The 21289-nt window shown below is 40.4% G+C and overlaps 1 protein-coding gene and 2 pseudogenes across 2 annotated transcripts in view; 1 reads left to right on the top strand and 2 right to left on the bottom strand.

Annotated features, from left to right (window-relative positions):
• The window catches only part of LOC139473631 (uncharacterized), a 56404-nt gene extending 35263 nt beyond the window's left edge, over positions 1 to 21141 (bottom strand). The window contains exons 1-8 of one of the 2 annotated variants that reach the window (XM_071256305.1): positions 21067 to 21141; positions 6664 to 11266; positions 4254 to 5332; positions 3787 to 4150; positions 3562 to 3701; positions 3076 to 3190; positions 2366 to 2584; positions 2044 to 2150 (exon numbers count right to left, since the gene is read on the bottom strand). In XM_071256305.1, the coding sequence (XP_071112406.1) occupies positions 2044 to 2150; positions 2366 to 2584; positions 3076 to 3190; positions 3562 to 3701; positions 3787 to 4150; positions 4254 to 5332; positions 6664 to 11248 (6609 nt within the window). In that variant the 5' untranslated portion in view covers positions 11249 to 11266; positions 21067 to 21141. Of the gene's footprint in view, positions 1 to 2043; positions 2151 to 2365; positions 2585 to 3075; positions 3191 to 3561; positions 3702 to 3786; positions 4151 to 4253; positions 5333 to 6663; positions 11267 to 13998; positions 14034 to 21066 lie in introns of those variants that run through there. The other variant, XM_071256306.1, reaches the window with a different exon arrangement.
• LOC139473632 (uncharacterized) lies at positions 12306 to 15245 on the top strand (annotated as a pseudogene).
• On the bottom strand, positions 17149 to 19571 carry LOC139473633 (uncharacterized; annotated as a pseudogene).
• Positions 21142 to 21289: the final 148 nt, after the last annotated feature.

Here is a 21289-nt window from a genome sequence, read left to right as displayed (position 1 = left end):
CCTCTCCTTCGTCGCCCTTATCAAATTGTACCTTGGTGACATCGAGTGCGTGAATTTCAGACACACGTGCCGCCGTGGCAAAGGAGAGGAGAAATGCTGTTTTCCAAGTCACATGCCGAAACAAAGCATTTTTCAAGGGTTCATACGGAGCTTCCTTAAGCGATTTCAACACCAGGGAAAGATCCCAGGCAGGAGCCCGAAAGCGACATTTCTTAAGATCTTGCTGTTTGAAACCCTTGATAATACCCCGAATCACCGGCTCTTTTGAGAGACTGGTACCCATAGCAACGTCCCGTACCGTAGCAACGGAGGAGACATAGTTGGCAATAGAACCCCCGAGGAGTTTCAGGGTCTCTCGTAAGTGAGACATGAAACGAGCAATATCCTGCACAGATACCTTTTCTGGCAAATGAATGTGATGTTTACAACACCACTTCGTGAAAATAGCCCAGCGTGCATTATACACCTTCTGGGTAGAATCACGATGCATACTAACGTATGCCCGAGACGCCCGACGAGAAAACCTTTACTCCTCAGCCGTTCGGTGACAACATCCTTACGTGCAGATTGAACTGCCCTGCGTTTGGATGAAGTTGACAGGTGTGAGGGTGGATCAGGAGATCCAGTCTCACAGGCAGAGGAAGTTGTGACTGCGTGACTGGGGCCAGCAAGTCGGGGGTACCACGATCTGTTCGGCCACATTGGCGCGATCAGTAACATTCGACAGCGAACTCCTCGGAACCGGCTTAGAATGAGTGGTTGGCGGGTAAGCATAATCGTCCATGCCCGTCCAGTCTAACGCGAGAGCATCGTGATTGATGGCCCTCGGGTCCGGGACTGGCGATACAAACAACGGGAGTTGATTGTTGAACCTGGTTGCGAACAGGTGGACCATCAGACGACCCAAACGTTCGCACAGCCACTGAAACACTACTGGGTTGAGCATCCACTCTGGAGGGGCTGGGGCCGGAACAACCAGGGCCTTATCCTGAGATAAGGCCGCCAGTTCGTAGTCCACCAGTTGAGACAATAAGGCCGCGACGGAATCCCCAGACAGCCCAAGAGCCGCCAGGGGATCCGCCGTTGTGGAGGTAGTGCCCGCAAGGGGCGCCCGACAAGACGAACCGGCCACCTCAGGGGTGATAGCAGAGCGCGGGTAGCGCCTGTATCGCTCAAAGTCCTCCGGCCCCAGACCCTCACACTGGGTGCACCGGGTGTCCTCGCAAGGAACCTGACACCACGGGCAACGATCCTGAGGATCCCGAGAAGACAGAAACTTGACAGGCCACACAGCGCCTGTTTACAGGAGTAGCAGGTGTGCTGGATAAAATGTCCAATTCCATGTCCGACATTGTTCTTTGAACAAAAAACAAAACATGGTTACAACACACACACCAAACATATTCACAAAACGGATATTTTCCGAAGAAAAACAAACAATAAATGCGAATACATAAAAAAACATATAATAGAATTATATATATATTAATAGGTGATGCAAAAAAACACCAATATATACTACTAAAGGTGGATGGAAGACATAAATGCCGACGCCACACCCCGTTAGTAGCGGAAAAAAAGGCGCCTAGCTCCTTATAAAAAACGCCCCGTAAATTACAGTTTACTTAGGACTAAGAAACAGTAATAAATATCACCAAAGGATTGGCAGGAGGTGAAAAACATGACCGTAAGAGGGACGCTGGAGAACAGTCACAAAACGTCTTGCTAGGGCAAGCGAAGAGACAAGAGTGAAGGGTGTTACATGACAACATAGGTGGCTAGGCACGTGCTGCATGAGGTAATTGAGATCTCTCGCTGTATGAGCAGTTGTGGGAGACAACAGCCTCGGTATAACAGTGGTAACGTATTACTTAATGTCATTGATACCTTATTCAGTTAATGGCATTCAGCACAATGACATTGGACTTTCACGAGAGCAAGAAAACAAGCAGCCAGGGCTTCAACATAACTAGCAGATTATTCACATGTATTGAGTCCTCCCTGGGCCTCATCATCATCTGGTGAGGGAATCTACTGTCTCACCTCCAGCGTCATCAGCCTGTCACTGATGGGTTTAAACTTGCGGTACCGCCCCAGTGCCGTCAGAGTCAGGAGATGCAGCTCACCGCTCAACTTCTCAACACAGGATTCTGGCCAGACAAGACATTAGAGCTAAAACATGTCTCTGATAAAAGATGTGTGCTGTTGTCATTAGATGAAGGTAATACCCAGTCTGTGGTGAAGTAACCTGTGTTCTTGCAAGAGAACATTTTCAAGAAAAAAGTTATTCACAACTGTATTTACTGGGTATGTTTTGGAGACATTCAACATTGATCTGACCCCGGCGTTCCCCTTACAGACTTACTGAGTAGAGGGTATGTTCGGAAGAGATTATAGGCATTGTCACAGGGTCTGACATTCATCCTCTCCACATATCCCATGAAGGGCTTCCATGTTGGCTGGGCTGGGGCCCTGGTAGCAGCATCCTTCTGAGCTGGCAGTGGTGACCCCCACACATTCATCCCCAACAGGTCTCCTTCCATGGGGTACTGGCCGCGGCGGTACTGCTCCCTCGTCAGCACACCTGCAGTCACAAACAGTGCTACTGGTACAGAAGCTCACCTTTCACTGATAACCTTGCCTGCTTTGGTGACATGATATAATTAGATGATAAAGTGCTCAAAATGCTGAATTGCACTTATTCAGACATTTAATTGAACTTGTACCATTTATCATGTTGGTACCAAAGATGGAAGTTTTTGACAGTGGCATGACAGAAATATGTAACCGATCTTGTTAAAGTATTATCATCATTATTCATTGAAAGTTACTTTGTTACCAGGTTAACAATGGTTAACTGTCCTACAACTGCACACCATGTTGGACAATTTGATCTCTAGAGATCATAACATGAACAGATGACAGACATTAGGTAACTAAGGCCCCAACCTTTAGGACGTGTATACTAAACTTGATAAAACCCCTGTCATTTACAACAAAACAAGAGTACATTATAAACAGCAGAGCAAATGGGCTTGAATGATACTGTTGCAGATGTATCCCAGCTCCACTGACCTTGCCAGATGAATTTGCTGAGTCCACCCTTGTCCTGCTTGCTACAGATGTCCACACTGAGAAACATAACATTTGTCACTGTCTTTACTTTCTTTTGTTTCCACTCCTTGAATATCTGCAAGATGACACAACTACAAGTTTCAGTGATCGTGGAGATATATGTTGGACTGGCAAGAAGTGCATGGTGCATGGGAATGGGTCCCTGATAGGTGAGTAAAGGAATTACTGTTTCAGTCGGTGATGTTAGCCACTTGTCCGAAACACAAGTCTAGTTCAGTCTAGTAAGCTCAGCTAATAACAATCCACACAATAACACTAAATTCAACTAAACATTATGCTTAGAGCCACTTCCGGGCTAGTAACATCAAACATCTTCGGCACAGACTGCTTTATATAACAGAGACCAAAGGCTATACTGTCTCAAACAATTAAAACATTGTGTCCAAGGTCTCTGATAAGTACAAGCCAATGTAAGTTGAAACTCACCATGTCCCAGGTCTCCATAAGCAGCAGTCTGGTCATGATGGTCTGATAGTCCTCCAGACTGGTGTAGCTCTCCAGTAGGGGATATACACATTCTTCAGGCTTCAGGATTGGGGGAGGGTGGCCAGCAAACTCAGGTTTACCTGGAGAGTAATAGCAACAGGCCTCTTCAGTGTACTGAATTAGAGACACTTTCTAGGTTTGGAAAACAAGAGAAGTTTCACTTACATTGTTCTTCCAGCCACAAAGGGTTCCAGGCAAGGACTCTCTGAAGGTAGTAAGTCATGTCCATCAGTTTGTCCGGATCCTTGATGACACCCTGAACCTTAGCTCCTGTTGTTGCTGTAACTGTTGGTCTGTGCTCTCCAGCAGAACCTTTTAACATCTGTGAAAACGGCAGTATCGGTTCAATTGGTCTGAAGGTTGTCCTAGGTCTCTGATTTGCATTTATTCCCATTGGTATAACTGAAACTGTTGGTTTCACGAGCAGATTGTGGGGATGTTTCATTAGGAGATTCCGATGCTGACCTGAAGCTAGAGCAGACGTCTCCCTGGACACACACTGTTGCACAGACTTACCCATGGATCTGACCTGCAAAAGTGATAGTCAGTGATCAATATAGATGTCATTTTTATGTACAAACATGTCAAATATGGAATACAACAGGTGAGAGCACAGTTCTAAAATTACTTACCCAGCTGGCTTTCCTTGGGTCATTTTCACTGAGTGTCCTGAGCAGCTTCTCAGGTGGCAAGTCATTGGGAAGATGGGCTGGAGATGGTGTAGACAAGCGTTCAGGGGCATGGAACGCTGTGGTCTTTAAAGTGGAAGCTGTTTCTGGGACCCCAGCCACAATACTTTGTCCTTTGTTTTCTTTCCCTGGCCCAGCCAGAGGAGTGGGGGTAGTCCTGGCCTTAGCAGGAAGAGGGTACATCGACAGATCAAAGGAGGCTTCTTTAGCTGGTTGAGCAGAAGCTGTAGGACTTGATGTTCTCTCAGGGGGTGGTGTAGAAGCATCTGTCTCGACGGCACTAACATCGAGGCAGGATTTCTTCTCTACTGATTTGGGTGGAACTAAATCTTTCCTGTCAGCAACTGAATGTCTACTATTTTGTGACAAAGGTGATGGTCTAACTGAACCAGATGACTTCGATGACGGAGTAGATAACTGTTTTGAAACGGATGATGAACCAAGTGGCTTAGACAAACCAGGTGATAACCGTGATGATGGTTTGGATGAACCCGATGTAGATTTTGTTGAACTTGATCGTGAATGGGCTGATCTTGATGTTGATTTTAAAGAACTGGATGTAGATTTGGATGACCCAGGTGTTGTTTTGGATGAACTAGATTTGGATGAACTAGATGTTACTTTAGATGAGCTTGACACTGATTTTGAATGCGAAGAGTGAGATGGGTGGGATGACCGTGAGGAATGTTTGGATGAACTATGAGAGGTCTTGGATGATGATGGTTTTGGTGATGTAGACTTTGATCTGTCTTTGGATTTTCCACACACACGTGATATGTCTTTGACAGATGAAAGCAAGGTCTCAGTATTGGTTTTTATCACAGAGGAGGTGATATTTTCAACCTCCATGTCAACAACAGATGGGTGTTCATCTGCATGTTTGCCAGTACTGCTGGTCTTGTTGCCAGCTCTATCTGGCTTGTGCTTTTCCACCAGCTTGTTGAAGGTCAACAGAGGCAGGCCCTTGGCCATGATCTCCTCCTCATCAGGCAGAGCCACATCACTGCTGCTTGTGTGCAGTGCTGAAATATGAAATACATATTATTATTAACTATGCCTTGTTGAGACAAAAACATAAGGTATAAGGTACAAAAATTGTGAGCATGCTGACCCCTCAAAAACAGCCTTAGACTGATATTGTAAGTGTCATGGAGAAGTACATAACAGAACGGAGGTGCAATTGTTAAGATTGCTTCCATTCAATTCTAGTCTAAATTAATAGAATTTATAAAAAAACCAAAATAATTTGGGGAATCATAAATAGCAAAGGGCACATCTGAACCATATGGTGAATGTGTGAACTATATTTCATAAAGATATCTCTAATCATTTTTAAGTCCTGATCTGGAAATCAAACCCACTGCTTTCATTCAGTTCAGAAACTAAGTCAAAATTTCAAAAGTTTATATAAAATATATTAAAAATGCAGGCGAAGAATAAATAGCAAAAGACACATCTACACCATGTGGTGAATGTGTGTACCAAGCTTTGTATAGTTAACTCTTATGTTTTCCGAGTTCTGCTCTAGAAACAAAACTTGATGGACAGACTGAGCCTATTTCTATATCCCCCAGAGATGACAAATTCGAAAGAACAATCATCTGTGTGTTACTTTAAGGACAACTTGATTTGAGAATTTCAATCTAATCTGTCTGTTCGCATACACCACATGATACAAGAGAAGTTATTCAACTATCAAAACAATACCATGGAATTGGGATTTGGAACTTTGTATTTCTGTCAGGTACACACCAATACGAACAAAGTCAAAGTCAAACTTGTTGCCATGGAAACGGAAAAAATATAAATTCTAAAAAACCCTGAATAACAAAAGGCACCATCTGAAAACCTGGTCTTTGTGTGTGCACAGTTTTAAGAGAGAACACCTATTAATTTTAGAGATATGGTCCGGACAAACACACCACTATGAACAGAGTCAAAGTGAAACTTGTATCCATGGAAACAGGGAAAAATTCCTAAAGAGCAAAAAGCACCACTTCAGTCCTTGGTTAATCCATGTACCAGGTTTGAACGAAAAGATTTTCATGGTTTTCAGGTTGTGTTCCAGCAACAAAATCCACTACTGCCTGGTAACATTTAATCCAAATTCTTTCCATGGAAATCGAGAAAAATAAAAATGCCCAAAATCCCCATATAGCAAACAGCACCACTTCAGGATCTGTTTGAAATATCTGTCAACTTTTTGAGTTGTGCTCCGGAAACAAAATGATTACGGACGGAAGGATAGACAGACGGATGGACAGACAAGGCACTGACTATATGGACTACATAATAAATGACAAATATTACTATATACACATACTTACTGTAACTCTGGGCATGTCTGACCTACCTGCTGGTTTCATCTTGGCTGAAGGCACCAGAGGATCCACAGCAGTCTTGTGAGATCTCTCTTTTTGGTGCCGCTTGGCCGTCTGTATCTTCTGTGTCAGAGAGAAGCCAATGTCTTCACTCTTCTGCTTCTTCTTTTTGATCATTCTGCCAGTTTTTTGTGGCACTGTTTTTGGGGGTGGAACTCTTTTGGACAACCATGTAGTCTTTACTGGAGGGGTTGCCTTATAAAAATTGGACTTGGTGATCGGGGCCACCTTAGTTTTCATCTGTTCTTCTTCTTGTTTATTACTCACTTGTGTCTCAGACACTTTACTTTTTGGGGGCAAAACCATGATGCTCTTCCTTTGGACATGCTTGGTCATTATTTTCTTCATCACAGATTGTGCAATCTTGGGGAGATTGGTTTCTGCTGATTCTCTCCTCTGTTCAGGCAGTACTCCCTTTCCACAAGATTCCACCTGCAGAGACTTTGTGAGGCAAGGTTCATCAACTTGAGTCATCACATCAAAAGGATCAACATCCATGCAAGGAGGAACTTCCTCATCACTAGATCTTTGCAGACTCTCCATATCCTGCATTGATGCAGGATCAACCTGGGTGGCAGCACCAAACACATCCCTCTGTTGGCTACTCCTTCCCCTAGGTTCAGGCTGAACTTGTGTAGCAGCTCCATATACATCCTCTTCTAGGTCCTTGTGAAGCACCTTCTCTGCGAGTCCTGTGCTATTCAGACATGACAGGTTTGTCTCCTCCAGGTCATCCAGAGCTCTGTACAAAGCATCATCATCAGATTCTGTATCAGGGTCGACCCCAGCTTTCTGGGCTGTGGTAGAGTCTGCGTGAATGGATGGGGACATAGACTGTGTTTGTGCACTGTATAACTTTTGAAGGTTTAACTTGGTCATGCCAAATAGAGATACTTTCGATTTCACATCAGTTGCTTTGGGTGTTGAAGTCTTTGATGGCACCTCTGATGGTAGATGAGCACAATCAATTTGGGTATCAACATCAAATATGTTCTTATGACTAATAGTGCTTTTCCTCCCCATGGATGACTTAGAAGGTTTAAATACTGGAGGCCTCATTTCTACATTGGGAGACGACCATACAACTGACTTAACTGAAGCAGTCTTTCGCATTTTCTTTTCTTGGCTACACACATGTTGATCCTGGCATAGTTCTGTTTTCCTTGCTACAACAACTTGGGTATTATCTGAGCTAACAATAGCTTTATCTTTTGATAAATTGTTGGCTTTATTTTGCAAAGCTTCAGATACACTTGCATCCATTTGCGTTGCAGCCATATAGATGTCTTCATCAGACAGAAATGAATCATCTGTTGAAGATTCCTGCTGCAAGTTAAAGGACACACTTTTACCTCTTGATACCTTCCTGGACAGCTGTATAGCAACACTGCTGCCAGCCTGGATTTCACTTTCCTTATGACATTGATTGTTGTCTCCTAAATCACACTTGGATTTTATCACATAGTTGTCCTTGCTCTTATCATCAAGGGAGTCATCAACTTCAGTCAACACATTAAACACACTGTTGTCACTGGTAAGAGGATACTGCTTGTAGTTTGGTACAATGTGTAAGCCTGGAGGTTTATCATCCCATGCTTCCAGCATCTCACCATTGTCCTCCACGTCATCTACTTGTGTTTCTGCCAGGTAAATATCCTCAACCTGATTTGTTTCCAGTACTTTACTGACAGACATTGAATGTGGAGACCCATGCTCGGGATGGAAAATTTCCTCTTCGTCTGAATCTGAGCTGATCTCCCAAATGCTTCTTCTCTTTCCAGGCTTTGAAGACATCTGACAATTAGCATGTTTACTGTTATCAGAAACACTTTCAAAGTCAAATGTTCCTTTTTTCTTAGTGGTGGTTGTCCCTTGAATCTGTTCTTGATCAGATTCATCAGACTCTCCTAGATGATCAAAGGGATTTCTATCCTCCTCAGCTATCTCTTCAAGGGATTTGTCTTGATCAGAATCATTAACCAGGGTCACATCCTCCTCACCAAAGTCAAGGTCAAACAGTTCTGTGTCAGAGTGGTCAAACACGTCAAACATGCTGTCTGTGTCCGAGATGTGTTCTGAGCGAACATTGGTCTGTGAGAGATCAATAAGGGCTTCATCATCACTTGAATCATACACAAAGATGACATCCTCCTCCTGTGTGTAACAAGGCAGCTTTATAGGGAGCTCTAGTTTCTCCTGTTTAATCTTGACTCCTTCCTTTTTCACCTTTATACTTTCAAAATCATCTGGAATATCAGTGAACTCTTTCCTTGTGTCCTCTGCCCTATCTTGCTTGGAAGCTGCAACATACTTTTCGTGAAATCCTGACACACTAATTTCAGAATGCTTTGAATGATCAAAAACACCACTATTTTCATTTATTTCCTCTCCCTTTCGATTACTATCACATACAGGCTTAAACAAAAGACAATTTTCACTGGCATTGCTGTCAGTGCTACCTCCTGATCTACTTTCAATTTTCTTCGACTCTGTAAAAGATCTGCCGGTAATCGCAGTTTCCACCATGGGAGGTTTGACACAGGATATGACTTTTGGATTCAAGACCTGCTGACTCAGAAGTGGAGGATCAACATCTGATATATTGGAAGGACACTTTTGATGCAGCATTGCATCAACCAGAGAAAGTTCAGGAGGATTCCCATAAACAGTCTGTGATGGTTCCTGGGTCAGTTCCTCATCGTCCTCTTCCATTGGTTGTGTCACGTCCTCATCAAGACCAATCACCATGATATCACTGTCGTCACCTTCCTGGGAGTCAAACAATGTGTCTGGGGGCTGGGTCAGTTCATCGTCAATCTCATCATCTTTTGTTTTGGATCCAGGTACAGTTTCCCCACCTTGAGCAGATTTTGTTTCCTTTGTTTGTTTAATATCAGCTGCAGTCTGAAAACTCATGGACTCAAGGTTCCTGTTGTCATAAACCTTGAAGTCATACTGTTGTGTGGCATCACCATCTTGTGTGCTTCCTCTCCTACACTCCATCTTGCAAGTAGCAGACACAACCTTCTTGAGCTTCTCCTTGGCAGTCTGGGAAACAATGAAACTGGAGAGGGCAGGTGTTCTTGTTTGGTGTTCACCTTGCTCATACTGATATTCCTGTGTCTCCTCATCAGAAGAAGACACAATAGCCTTGGACTTTCTGGAAGCCTTCTGTGGAAGTGGTGGACAATGGTATTCCCCTTCAGAGTCAGAGGAAGCTTCAGAATGGCACGATATGTCATCATCCGAAAAACTTTCATAGTCTCTCTTTATCTTAGCCTTCCGACTACTGGTTATTGTTGAGGTCCTTGATTTGTAAGGTGCCTGGCCCTTCTTTCTATCAGCATCAAGATTAGCCCTGGAAAGGGGTGGCTCACTGTCTGAAGCAGAGGAGGAAGCATTCTTCTTACTAGACTTTGTCATTGCACTAGACTGCCAAACTGATGTTGAATTGGACTTTGTCACATTACCAATGTCTTTATGCCTTTCCCCCTTACATATTTGACTGTCACACTTATTGTCTTTCTCATACACACCACGATATGGGGCACAGGTTGTTGAGACTTTCCCCCTTTTTGCAATTGCAACAAAACTTTGCTCATTTTTAATGTTCTCTTTGCTTGTAGGTATGTCATCTGATGAAGAGTCTCCATTTGAGGTTTCTAGTATAACAAAGTCAGAAAAACTGTCAGAAGAAACGTTCTGGGTTTTTTTGTTTAGCGACAACTTGTTAGGTCTTGGTTTCAAGGCGGTAAGTGTGTCTCCAGGGGACTTCATAACCTGACCACAACTCTTAGCTTTATTACTTTTAGAATCAGCAGACTGTTGTTTTGCATGCCTCTTTAAGGTTAACAACTTTTCAGCTAATGTTTCCTCAGCGTCAGAACTAGAACTGTTGATATCTGAGATGACTCGACTGACAATCTGTGACATGCTTTTGTTCCTCTTGGGAGACTGACTGGCTTGACTCTGGCTAGAAGCTGAACTGTGTCTCTGAGACAGTCTGACAGTCCTTCTCTTTGGCCAGGAGAGCTCAGGTAAGTCAGTGTCACCTGCATCCTGTGTAAACATCATCTCATCATCAAAACCTTGCTTTGATGAGCTTGCTCCCCGACCTCCACTTTGATTTTGGAATTTCTTAAAGATAGATGAGGTGTTGTAGATTGGAGACACCTGCGAATTGGAGGCAGTACTCCTGGTGTCATTCGGTGTCTTTTTCTTTTGGGAGGATGATATGTGTGACACATTCTTAACATCAGATTTGAGCATCTGACTTGAAGTTTCATGTTCATCAGAGGAGAACAAGTCGATGATGACAAACTCCTCATCAGACACCTCATCTTCATACTGACTAGTACTTGCGGCAGCTTTTGTCTTTTTAGCTGTACTGGGTTTTTCAGACACTGAGCGACGGTTGTCAAGATACTCATCACTGACTTCCCACCTCCTTCTCTTGCGTGTGTTAAACAGGTCATGTTGCTGACTTCCAATTCCTTGGGTAGTTTGCTTGCTGCTTGTGTCATCCTTAGAGCTGGTCTTAGACTTGGATAACCACATACCAAGTTAGGGGAAATTCTAGAAGACAACAGGTACACAAACAAATTAATACAATTTTGCCAAATAATAAGTCACATTAACTTTTTCAGGAGACATGGCAATATCTTGAACATCCTATGGACACACTCAGCTCAAAGCTTTCAATGTGGCCATCTAAAACTAATAAAATTTTTCCTCCCTCCCACTAATGTGTGATAGTTCACATCTCTCTTTCTTTTTTTGCATCCACCATCTTTCTAAGGCAAGGGAGTTAACTGATTGCAAAAGTCAAGTTTCCACCCTTGCCGAACTAGCCTGGAATTATGGAGTTACGTTTTGGCTGGACTATAGAGTCCATGCAGAGCCCAATCAAAATTGCATAATAAAATTGAAATCAGATTCGTGAACTGATGTGTAAACTTCTGACAATTGCAGGATTTGCATAGAATGTGTACCCTCAACTTAGCTTCAACAGATATTTTCCAAATATTTTCATGTTTTTAATCAAGGTGCTCACATGACTGGATGCACTTCGCGAAGTAAGACATGTTTTATTACAATATAGATCTTGATTATCGATCATATTGTCTTGACTGGGCGCCGCCATTTTCTTTGAAGCAAATGCAAGTGATATCAGAGGTGCATTCTGATTGTCAAAGGACATAGAAGGGGTATAACCTGTAATAGCAACTGGTTGCGCTACAATTCAGAAATTCCAGCCTAGTTCGGCAAAGGTTGAAACTGGACAATTAAGGTCAGTTAACTCCCTTGCCTCTGGAAGATGGGCATCCACAAAAGAAGTTCGAAAGTTGCTCTACCAGCGATATCATGGAGTACTGTGCTCTACCAAGCCGACATTGTTTATTGAAACACCACTTAAGCAATATGAAGGAAGGGACAGAAGACAGTCATTGTGTTCATGTCTTAGTGGTCAATGGCAAACATTCCTGGAGTTGCGCCCCCTTGCCCGCTTGGCGGCGCTGCGGTAGGTACGGTCCAACATATATAAACTTCAGTCGACATTGACCCACTTGCTTTTCTGTAAACAGCCGGTAGTACTTGAAGGCCTATTTCTATCATGAATTACAGAAGCTGGAAGTTGCCCGAACTGAAGACTGAGCTCAAAGCACGAGGTGCTAGAGTGTCAGGAAGAAAAATCGATCTGATAGAACGGTAAGTTTCTAATATTGCTGTTTCTTAGCATTTCTTACTGAGCAGTTATTTTATAAGATTGTAACAGTAATTATTCCCCATTTTGTCACTTTACACAGTGCAATATTGGTATCATGGTCATTGGTAGAACATATGTTTAGTTTAGACAACTGAGATTGCTAAACAAATGACGTAAGCATCGACGCGATAATGCCGACAACATAAGTGCTTCAGTTTTCGTTCACGTAAACAACATGCCCCCGTTGCTAAGGACGCTTTGCGTTGCACTGCCAAGGGAAAGAGCGGTGACCACGGATCTTGTACGGAAGGTAAATGTCAGTCACAATAATTTATTCTTCGAATTAATGACTCACTGGCAGTGTGCAAAATATTACACCCTTTTACATGAGGTTGGGATAACTTCCGGTTTATAGATTCTATAATTATTTGGGCAATTATTCAATAAAAAATTGTTCTTCGATACGAATATACATAGTAAATTTAAGCAGAGATATTATCTTGGAAGCGGTCTAAGGAGTGCATCGCGTTTAACTCACCAACCCCCACACAGTCCATGTAACATTTTCTCCTATCTCCCCCACCCCCAAATAAATGACAAGTCCCCAAAAATGTAGCTTAAATAATCATAATGCCCCCTTGCTACACTTGCTAAATTAAGTTTCTTACTACTTGTTTTATGACACCCAAGTGTCAGTCAAATACTGCAAATATGATGTAATTAGCATTTCAAATTCACTACTAGAAATTTACTTTTGAACCTGCTCTGAAATATTTAGTCAAGAAGATTCCACACAATTTGACATAAAAATGTGACCTTATGTACTGTGATGTGACCTTCCTATACCGCTTCACCCAGAACATTTATTTCATCCTCAAGTGTGAAAGGTTCACATATTTATTATTTCTTCACAAATATGATGGGTCCATACTTGTATAACCGCGTTCATATTTCTAATATTAAGATTAGATGTAATGAAGCATTTGAATGGTAGTCTAACAGAGTAATCTTTAGACATTGGTTCGATTCCGGTCGAAGGCAAACACATCAGGAACCCTTATTCAATGCATGTATTTTTATTTTGTGACACAATGTCTTATTCTCGTGTTAATATTAATATCCGTATTATCATATGTTGTTTTTCTAACAAACAAAATTATATACAATTACTGTAGTGCAAGTAAAGATATTATTACTGAACAAAAGTCAAGTTTTAGTACTGATAACAATGCAGAGATGGCTTAAGCTTCCTTACTGACAGAAATACTGATTTGTTGACTTTGGAGTTACAGGGATCTGTTCTTAAAATAATTGTTACTTTTTGACAAAATGGAAACTAAGACATTTGTGTACTCCAAAAATAATTTAATAGTCCATATATTTTACAGTTATTTTTTTCAATCAGGTTTTTTCTTTTACAGTTGTTTATTTCAAATGTTTTTCAGACTCGAGAGCTATGACCGAAACTACAATTTTGGGAGAGAGACAGAACTTGAAGCTGAGTTTGAAATGACACTGCCCCTAGTTGAAACTTATAGGGATGTAAATGGTGACAGTCATCTTCCTTTCTTAGCATACAAAGCTATAAATTATTACTTACAGCCTTTTCAGAAGAAACTTGGTTCAAGTTCAAAGAATCTGTACACTAGTAGGTTTTTGAATTTTTTTCGTTATTCAAAACCTAGTAACATGTGTTTCCTGAAGTCTGAGTGCCGTGCTGAAATGAAGAAGCATGTGACTTACAAAGTCAATATTGCAATTGATGACGATGGTTCTGTTGTGGAGGGGCAGTGTGAGTGTGCTGCAGGCCAGGGTCCATCAGGACATGGCAAACATATTTGTGCAGTGTTATATGCTATGCACAAATTTTCAACAACTGGCGATGTTTTAACAGAAGAAACATGTACACAAAGATTGCAAACATTTCATAAAAGTAAACCATATAAAGGCAGTCCAATTAAAGCAACTGACCTTGATTTATGCAACAGTGAACTGAATGTTATATTTGACCCACGACCAGTTCAGTATCGCAAAGTGCCAAATTACCCTGACTTTTTCTGCAATGTTTGGTTGAACCACCCTAGTGTCAATCCATTTCCAGTTGCTAAAATGTTTCCTCCAGCAAATCCATTTGCTGTTAATCATGATCATGATTATCTTAAGTTATCTTTAGCTGACCAATACCTGAAATCCCAGAATATATCAGAAATATCAGATATGGACAAAACCAACCTTGAAATAATAACCTGTAAACAGTCAAAGAGCGAGGAATGGAAAACTGAACACACAAAGAGAATTTCTTCTTCCAATTTTGGGAAAATTTGTTTGGCAACAGACAAAACTGATTTTCATAAACTTGCTAGATCAATGACTAAGCCTTTCGAGGACATTCAAAGTCCACCACTTAGACATGGCAGAAAATATGCAAAGGTGGTTTCAAAACCTCGCCATGTGGCATGTTTGAGTCAGATGTTCATCCATTTCTCGCAGCTTCACCAGATTCTCGGTGATGATACTACCATTGAAGTGAAATGTCCATTTGCATCTAAAGATTGTCTAATCTCTGAGATAACTGTTCCCTATTTGAAGGTATCTGAGGGAAAACTTACCCTTGACAAAAGCAAGCCATATTTCTTTCAAGTGCAAGGGCAGCTCTACTGTACTGGTAGAAAACAGTGCATTTTTATTGTATACACGCTGAAGGATTTTAAATATTTTACTGTATCCCGAGATGACCATTTCATTGAATCTATGGTTGAAAAACTTGTGGCATTTTATGACACCTTTTTCAAAAAGGCACTACTTGACAAATTCTATTTCAGAGATTATGACAGGTATTCCTGGTAAATTTCAGTAACTGCTGATACTCATGTGTCAATGGTCATCAGCCCTATAAACAAGAAAGACAGAATTGTAGTCTCAATGTTTAATGCTGAACATATTATATTCTGCATATATGGACATTCACAAACAAATAGTTATGAAAAAACTTGCAGGGCTCCATTTAAGGATGATAATTCACCAGATGCATGTTGACGTGAAAAGAATTGCATCAGACAAAACCAGGTCGAACTCTGGCCCCATACATTGATGCATTCACTTGTGTAAATAAATACAATCTCAGATGTCTATGAAGACATTTAGTACTTACTGTTACAGTACTATGTGACAATGGCAACCATCTTCTAATCACTCCAGTAGTTAATAGTTGGATAATAATCTTAATATCATAATATCACACCCCCCCCCCCCCCCCCCCCCCCACAACCGTGTGACACGTAATCCTATCATAATCAATGTAACTATCCTCAACCAGTGTTTTAAGCCAGCTCATTGCTGACTGGCTAGTATTGAGCACAACCACCAGTGGCTTAGTTAATGACATAAATCCTGCTGGGGTATCGTGCAGGAAGCAGAGGCACCGTAAGTCCCCATGATCCCCTGCGAGGTGGCCTAGCTTTGGTTACTGGTGGCCTATAACCCGTGTTTTAAAACAGTATAAATGATACTGTTATGTCCAATTGTGTATGAAAAATTGTTTTTAAATATACCTTTGCATTCATGAGTAAATTGTGTATATCAACTTGGTCTCGTCGCTATATGGCTGAAATAGTATTGATGTGACATTAACTTTTAACTCACTTTGTGACGATGACAACCATCTGTTAAGTACTCCAGTAGTTAATAGTTGGAAGATCTAAATATTTAAATATAGATGAAGCTACAGTGCAATACATAATCACAATTCAGTGTCCATACTCATAAATATCATCACTGCTTGAAGCATACTCCTTCAGCTCTGTATCTGAGGAATTACAACTGTCATGTGATTATTTTCTGCAGCTGAACTGTTTGTGGGAATGATAAAAAACCCATTGTCATTGACTTCTTGCTTGTCGTGATTGCCATTCATAACATCTGAGAGAGCTGAAGCAACAGCACTAAGACGTGCCAGATATCTGGACCGGTCTAGCTGCTGCCGGTATCATATGAAACAAGAATACACAGCCATGGGGCACATTAGAACTGTGTCCTCATTACAGCCACAATGCACAAAGTAACAGATTTAAACATGGCCCTCCTAACTTAGGACAATAAATTACAATTTGTTTCTCAGTAAACATGTATCCATTGAAAAAATAATGGATATATGATCCAGAAATATACACTTCAACTTATTCAGATTTTAAGTTCGTGAAATAAAAGCAACCAGTATTTGGGTTTAATCCAAATTGCTGCCATGGAAACAGGAAAAGGCACCAGTTCAACTTGTGTTTGATACATGTGCAAAGTTTCATAATAACATATGAAACAGTTTCCGAATTATGCTCGGACAAAAAATGTGTACCTCTCTCCCACTTTGTGGCAGGGGATAATGACATATTACCGCAAAATGTAACAGTATGCACCAAACACTGTCAACATTCTGAAATTCATGTTACTGATGTCATAAATTTAAAACAAATTCAGTGAGTGAGATGGGTTTAACACCACATTGAACAGGAAGTTTAGCATTATATTATCATAAGCTCTGATACTAACACATTTATGTTTGTACCTTGACAAAAGAGTATGATTGTTTGTGGCTGCACAAATGGTAAATTTGCTTCAAACTTGCTCTTTGACCACAAATTCCCATTCTAGTCTGAACATGATACATAATCGATAACCTGTTACATTTAACTTTATCCTCATGAATATTTAGCAACAATTATCTTTAATCATGTAGCAAACGTAATAACAGGCCTTGTTGAAAGAAATTAGAAACATATCTCCATACTCTACGACCGACTAACGTCCGACTGGAATGACAGATATTTTTAATGATTTGCTAACCAATATGATTAGCAAGTAGAGGGAACAATGCACTTTTTGAAAGAACAAAGCATGAAGCAAACCGTGGTTATTTCTGTGGCTAATTTGGTTTCTGAACTGTTAAGAGGTTCAGTAAGTATTTTGAATGTTGTTGCCAGATCAATAATAAATTCATTGTGAACTCTTTTGCTTGATATTTTCCTATCACGCATAACAGTCTTGCCAGACATACGGTTTTTCTTTGAGAAGAATGTTGGCATATTAATGGTAACATCTTTTGGTGCAAAAATATCTTGTACGTTGAAACCTTTATCGGCCATAATACTATCTCCTGGGTCGCACATCACTGTCAAACCACTACGCTCTACTATTTGACAATCACTTGTGGAGCAACCATACGCAGGAGACACGTATGACACAAGACCACCTGGTGTGGATCCAACAAGTATTTTGATTTTAATACGTTGAGTCGGTAGACTGCTGAGCTATGGGGCGTTTTGGTTTCTGGATGGGGCATTCAGTACCATCAATGATAATTCGTGTGGATGGAAATTTGGATTTGAAATCACATGGACAAAAATAGTGCACTAAGTTTCTTTCTGGCCAGTTATCAAGCTCACTCCACTGTCTATACATAAAATTTACCCAGGTGATCCATACATTTAATACAGTTTTCTCTGAAATTCCAAAATGAAGACCAAGTTCAAAGTTAGTCTTATGTCGGCGCAGTTTCATAAGTGTAAAAGCAATTGATTTTCCACACTGATAGTCATACTGTCAACTTTGCTGTACAGATAATTTAGGTGATATGCACATAGACCCAAACTTGCAAGTACAAAGGTGAAGTCTGTATAGCTGGACAGTCCTGTATAAAACAAAATTGCTGCAGCATTAAACATAATACTTTGTACTGAAAGCATTGGAAATTTGTCTGTCTGAGCTGATGTACTTTCATATTCAACCTCTGCACTATCTGCAGAACAAATGTTTAGGTCGGTATTCATTTCATCCAACTCAACATTGTCAATTATTTCCTCCCCAGCTACCTCACTGATGTCACATTCAATATCACAATCTGTATCCATTGCTTTAAATGTCCTCTTTTGGCTCTCACGTCTTTCAATGCGGGATTTCCTTAAGCCTCCATCGGCCTCAAGTGTGTTGGCTGAATCAGTCCAGGGAAAGATTGATGGTACAGCATCTGGTTTTCTCTGTCTCCTCAGAGGTGTACACCCTGGGGAAAACAGCAGTTGATTATTATTTTCCAAACAGATATTGTGCAATCTTTTGACTACCAGTTGTGAGATAACTTTTTATGATTAGATTTAAGTTAATTTGCAGGGAAAGAACAAATTTCTATGGGGTAGATATGTTTTGTAACATTATGAACATAATAGTGATACACATTTAAATTATGGAAAATTATGATATAAATTAGCTGACAATTTCGTAGATATAGTCTCAACATTACATACATATAATGCCTGATACAGAGAAGTGTCTTGAAGTTCAACACGTACACATGACACTATTCTGACAAATACATATCAAAAGTGAACAAACATGAACCTGTATTCTTGAATCATCTGTGCCTCATCTCTGTGGAAAACAAGCACCTGCAGGAAAATGTAACATGACGCATTAAAGGCAAAAACGTCAAATATGTGTTGACATTCCTGGTAATCATCAATTCAACAAATTAATGAAGAAAACTAAGAAGGGTTATGGTCAAACATCAACAACTTAATAAACAGGAATATAATAGTGGTAAACAGGGTTTTACCTTAATTAACTGGGTATGCACTAGACCCCCAGTAATTGATTTCAAAGGCCCTTGCATGAAATATATGAGGGTCAAACCTAAACATCACTGGCAAAAAAATGGCTACTATAGTAAGGCAAAAATGACACATTTTTTCTATCTTGGTTTTAAAAAACAATGAAATATACTCATAGCTTCACATGCAAACACACACAAACATGATTACATTAGAATTAGCCAATACTCCAATTTACCTGCCTACTCTGACAGGAGGGAACACAAATTATCATAAAAAAAATCACACACTTCGAAGTTGTAAGAATCTTTACTCAATTTAACTCAATGACAAAATCAAACTATCTGTGAAAATAAGTGTGTCCCGTGGGACGGAACATATTCTATTTTGACTGCGTCCATTCTTCACATTTCTGCATAATGGATACAAATTTCTGAGTCACGTAAAACCCTCTTCGTAATTTCAATGCAAGAAAATATAACAAATATAATTGGCATGCACGTTAATTAAATCTGCCAACGAATCGAAACATAACAAGTTACCCAAATATCTTACCATAACTAGTTACAGCAATGAAATCAGACTGCCTGAAGTGGGAATGACACACAACACTGTAAGATGACGGTTTCCACATCTTGCTTTGGTTTGATTCGTCGCTCCTCCGAATAGCAATCAACCATCGTTTCAGCAACATGGGTTCTCTCGGAAACGACAAACCACCTCGATTGCAGCATCCCGGGACACAGCAGCACGTCGAAGGCATTGTAAATACTTTGTTGTAGTTGTTGGTCCTGCAAATATCTATGAACCGCGTAATATACCGGAAGTACGCGCAGGACCATAGCGTTTGGCGCCATCTATTGGCGAAGTAGTAATGGGGCATAACTGAGGAATGTTGGCCATTCTATGAGACATTCTGATTATATCAAGAAGCAAATATTTTCATAAATGTGATAAATGAGAGATGGCATGGGAATGCACATATGTGCTACCAAATACATAATATGTTCATGTTGTTTTTAGCAAAATTTCATCAATATGATGGTGGGGAACACCAGAAATGTGCTGAGTCAAGAAATATATGGTGACGTTGAGATGTTAGTGTCGGCACAAATACATGTTTGGTGTAATAGTAATTAACAAATAAATTTAAAGTATGAATCAATACTTTTTCTTAGCGTGCGATTGATACTTGTATCGAGAAGTAAACAATCGCGATCAGCCAATGCATTGTCCCACTACTAATAAATACATGCCATCATATGGTGGTGTTAAGATGTTTGTGTGATGTGAATTAAGTGCTGTGAATAAATTATTATAAATATATACTGATTAAAGCAGTCCCATTTTTGACATCTTGCTTTTATACCAACTTGTTACAAATGCAACAAATATGAAAATAATTGGGTACTTAGTGTGCAGGCTCTCTAAATTTGTGTACAGATCATATAAATGTTTGTGTATAAGTCAGCCAAATGAAGTACAAATGCTCCACACCACGTATTGGTCAGACAGGATTATTAGGTACAGGTTAGTCATTTTCGATGAGTATGACTCCTCACAGGTCATGACCCTCTAGTATTCATATTGGGACAGTAGGGTACTGTTTAAAGTGGCTTTAAACCAAAACCATGTGATATTTTCATACAAAGTCATTTCAAAATGCAAAATTTGTTAAATTGAAATATAGCAAATAAGGAGTTTCGATACTCCAAATGAGTAATAGATACACTTATGTCATGAGCTTGTCCCCGTCCTATTGAACGGTACAACGGTCTTTCAGCTGATAGCCTATAAGGTCTGATGACTATGTATTGTCCGATGAACGACAGGGACGTCAACAATTGTTGGGTACTACCCCTACACATATAATTGTTAGAGGTTTCCCTGCGTTGTAATTAGCAAGTCGCAAACCCCGTTAATCATCAGGCCCAGTGACGAATGTGGTTCTTTTTATCGAAACCTCGGGAAATCATCATTTCACATAAATGAAAAAGGGGACATCAAACTTCTTGGTAATCATTTTATATACACATGCATGCTTAAATCAAATACCAACGCCACATCAAAGTTACCTTCTATTTATAGAAGTTTTCACATTTTTATGTGTTGGACGTGTACTTTTCCTTTGACGTTTCTCGATTGTAGTTACCCGCCCTTGTTGTTATAAATTCCCAACTAGTTCTGAAACGAAGTATGTATTGTTACAAAAAACGAACTGAGATTGATGGAAGATGCCATTTAATTAAAAAAAAATGAAATGTAAGTTCATTTTTTTTTTAAACAATTTATTTAATG

Source organism: Haliotis cracherodii, unplaced genomic scaffold (assembly GCF_022045235.1).
Source record: "Haliotis cracherodii isolate W230 unplaced genomic scaffold, xgHalCrac1.p SCAF_3, whole genome shotgun sequence".
In the NCBI taxonomy this organism is placed as follows: domain Eukaryota; kingdom Metazoa; phylum Mollusca; class Gastropoda; order Lepetellida; family Haliotidae; genus Haliotis; species Haliotis cracherodii.
The sequence above is the reverse complement of the archived record's forward strand: the minus strand, read 5'-3'. Positions and strand labels throughout refer to the sequence as shown.